At 37.4% G+C, this 3,275-nt stretch overlaps 1 protein-coding gene across 4 annotated transcripts in view; it reads right to left on the bottom strand.

Moving 5' to 3' along the window:
• hsd20b2 (hydroxysteroid (20-beta) dehydrogenase 2) overlaps nt 1-3,275 on the bottom strand; it is a 27,680-nt gene that overhangs the window by 18,755 nt on the left and 5,650 nt on the right. Inside the window, exons 6-12 of one of the 4 annotated variants that reach the window (XM_015021131.1) lie at nt 3,081-3,148; nt 2,940-2,984; nt 2,822-2,856; nt 2,662-2,743; nt 2,503-2,568; nt 1,377-1,526; nt 1,127-1,284 (exon numbers count right to left, since the gene is read on the bottom strand). In XM_015021131.1, the coding sequence (XP_014876617.1) occupies nt 1,138-1,284; nt 1,377-1,526; nt 2,503-2,568; nt 2,662-2,743; nt 2,822-2,856; nt 2,940-2,984; nt 3,081-3,148 (593 nt within the window). In that variant the 3' untranslated portion in view covers nt 1,127-1,137. Of the gene's footprint in view, nt 1-1,126; nt 1,285-1,376; nt 1,527-2,502; nt 2,569-2,661; nt 2,744-2,821; nt 2,857-2,939; nt 2,985-3,080; nt 3,149-3,275 lie in introns of those variants that run through there. The other 3 variants (XM_015021129.1, XM_015021132.1, XM_015021130.1) reach the window with 3 other exon arrangements.

Here is a 3,275-nt window from a genome sequence, read left to right on the forward strand (position 1 = left end):
GTTTTAAAAAAGAAGGTGGAGTCTTCTTGTGGTGGAGTTGGCCTTCTGTTGTTTTTTTTGGGGGGGGGGGGGGGGAACTTACATGTTAGCTCCGAAGCTCTTCTGATTGTTTTTTTGATGACTCCATTTTCTGAAATGTTGTGAGCAGCACCTGTTCGTGTTTGGTTTACGTTGAAATGCTGATTTTTTCCACTTCTTAAACTTCGTCCCCTGAGGAACTCAGGTAAGCTTTCAGGAGTTTGGAAACACCTGTACCTCACCAGGATGTTCTGCAGCAGTAAAATTGTGAAGCTGCTCAGAGACGTTATTTTTAGCCATCATAAAAAGCTTTTTTTGTGACGCCTCTGTAATCAGAATCTCCTTCACATCACTTATTACTAAATCAACTGATGCTACTTTGCTGTTTCCTGCTGTTTTCTTGACTTTTTTACAATTTTCTTGGAGTTTTCTGAAGATATTTTAATGCCTCTTTATTTTAATTTACACATGATTGAGGAACTTAGTTTTTTACGTGTTCCTGAATTAGTCTGATAGTTTCCAACATGCGGTGTAATTTTCTAAAAATGTTTGATTTATAAGTGGAGATTTGCAGAATCCAAGTAGCTGAAGTTTCTACAGCTACTTGGATTGACTTAAGTTGCTATACTTTGCTAGTGTTTTGTCAAGTCCAACGTAATCCAAAGCTGTTTTCATGACCACCATACCGCCAGTGGAGATGCTGTACAGCACATGGACATACCTTTAAATAGGCTGAGATTTATCTTTTTTTTTTTATTATTTGTTTACTTAAAGTGTTTTTTTTCCCTCTGAGGAACATAAACATCAATCTGTCAGTAATCTAATTGTGTTTGTTGCATTATTCACATACTGTTTTTCAGTTATTTTTTTGTCACTGTAGCATTGTAGAGTTATGCTACTGTAATAATAATACTACCGGAGGAGGGTAAATTTAGCTTTTCTTCTAGGGCTCAACTCTCATGAATGAGACATAAAAGACACAAACCTGATCCGTAACTAAGCAAATGTTTGAAATATATCCTATTTTTACATATTTTCTGTTGTAATATGAGGACTTTCCTACAATGCCGGCATTTGGCAACAAAAAAGTCAGAGATCATTTCAGTCAACATAAAAGATTTACTTATTTTTCTTTCCAGTGAGACACCCCTTTTCCCGGGGCACACCTTTCCGACAGTGTTCTATACTCCCACTTTTTCTCAGCCACCGGATGAAAAATGTCGACATCCGCAGCCAGTCCGGCACGAGAATGGAGAAAGCCGTGCTCTGTAGGATTTTGTTCAAGCAGAGAAAAGTGAAGACGAGGAAGGAGACAGTTTGAAACATTGGAGCAGACCGTGGCGTGCTGCTGCTCTGACCTGCAGTGCATGGGACAGACAGCCGCTGGTGAAGGTGGAGTGGCCCACGGTGTTCAAAGCATCATAGACGAACCCTGGAGCACTCTTCACAAACAAGTTGACTTTTAGGTTGTTTGTCATGTTGGTGGACACCATGAATGGGGTCACACACTGAGGAAACAGCAACATTGAAATTAGATAACAACAAAGGTCAAGGTTCATTTTAAAAGAAGCTTGCTTTTGTTCAGTTGAATGACAAATTAACCTTAAATCCCAGAAGAAAAAAAATCAATGTATTCTTATATTTCTGTGTCATCCATGTACAATTGCAATAAAGATATTTTATATAATTTTCTAAACTGCTGTATATTTATATAATCTTCCAAGTCCTCATCCAAATTGTTCCACAAATTCACTCCACACACTGCAATGCCCATGCTTCTCATTGGTATATGTGCTTTTTACTTTCTAAAACTTCTTCTGCTGTTTTCTGGTAAGTGATTATTTCTTACTCTGTGTATTATCTCACCAGTTTTTAATTTGACAGGATCCATGAATTTTATGTCGAATTCAAAAAGTAATGAGTTTTTATAATTATCCCTATAGTATACTGCTTGTTTTTTGGGGGGGGGGTTTTGCATTGTGCAACGTGGCTGTAAAATGTTTTCTTAAGTATTTCCCCAAATTTCCACACAGTAATTCAAATATGAAGACACCACTGAAAAGTATAACTTTAAGGATTCCTGGTTTATCAAATGCCTTGTTTTTGCCAAAACTGCAAAACGTTTTTGATATTTTTGCTTTTACATCAAGTGAGGCTTCCAGGAGACATTATGATCTAACACAATACAAAGAAATTTGTTCTCATGTATTTGCTCAATGCAGATGTTATTCACCGCTTCCTGTACTGGATCCATTACTTTTTGTTTCCCAAGCCATGTATTCTTATGTGTTAATATAGTATTGCAGATTCATTTGTTATCCCATTAACTAAAACATGAGGGGAAAAAATTAAGAAAAAAAAAGTTAATCAGAGCTTCTTTTAATCTATAAAGAAACCAAGTAAATTGAAAAGCCAACATATTTCAGTCATAAATTAACTGTATCATTAAGACCAGGGCAGTTTCAGAGGGCAGGTGTGAGTTACCTGGACTGTGATCCCCTCTGACTTGTACTCAGCTTGTAAGCACTGGGAGAAATTTATCACAAAAATCTGCAACAAAGCATACGTAACATAGAGGGCCAGTGAGTGAGCAGGTTATGATGGGTTTGAATGAACGTGTGAAAATAAACACCAGGGAAACACCTTGGTGGCCGAATAAAGAGCCACCAGCGGATGTGGACGGAGACCCATTTCAGAGGAGATGTTGATGATTAATCCTTTGCCTCTGGGAGTGAGACAAAACCCAAATGTTTATAGATCTGGTCAGTCTAATGTTGCATGTTATTGATGTGTCTGTAGATACCTGAGCACCATGCGAGGAAGAATCAGTCTGGTCATCTGTATTGTGACAACATAATATTTTTTACAGATAGAAAGTTGCATGAAGCCCATTAGATGGTATGTTAGCGCAGACGTCTTACCTGGGGCCCAGCGAGTACATTACAATTGATGATCTCAGTGATTTTCTGTTCAAAATAATTAGAAATAAAGTTAGAAAACACACAATAGCCTCGGTTACTTTAAATCATCCGGTGTTTGGCGATGAAAAAGTAATAGATCACCTTTCCGGGATCTGGTATTTCCAGAAAATAGGCAAAGTGATCATTGCAGATTATTCCAACGTTGTTAACTGTGCGGTTCAAGATACAAGAACTTTCATTAATAAACACTACTGGTGTCTCATTTTAGTCAATAAAAGACAGCAAATATAAGATAAATAATGAAACACAACGGTTGTTTTTAACTGTTGGAGGAGA

This window comes from Poecilia latipinna, unplaced genomic scaffold (assembly GCF_001443285.1).
Source record: "Poecilia latipinna isolate Pla-1442-1.1 unplaced genomic scaffold, P_latipinna-1.0 Scaffold2727, whole genome shotgun sequence".
Lineage (NCBI taxonomy): Eukaryota > Metazoa > Chordata > Actinopteri > Cyprinodontiformes > Poeciliidae > Poecilia > Poecilia latipinna.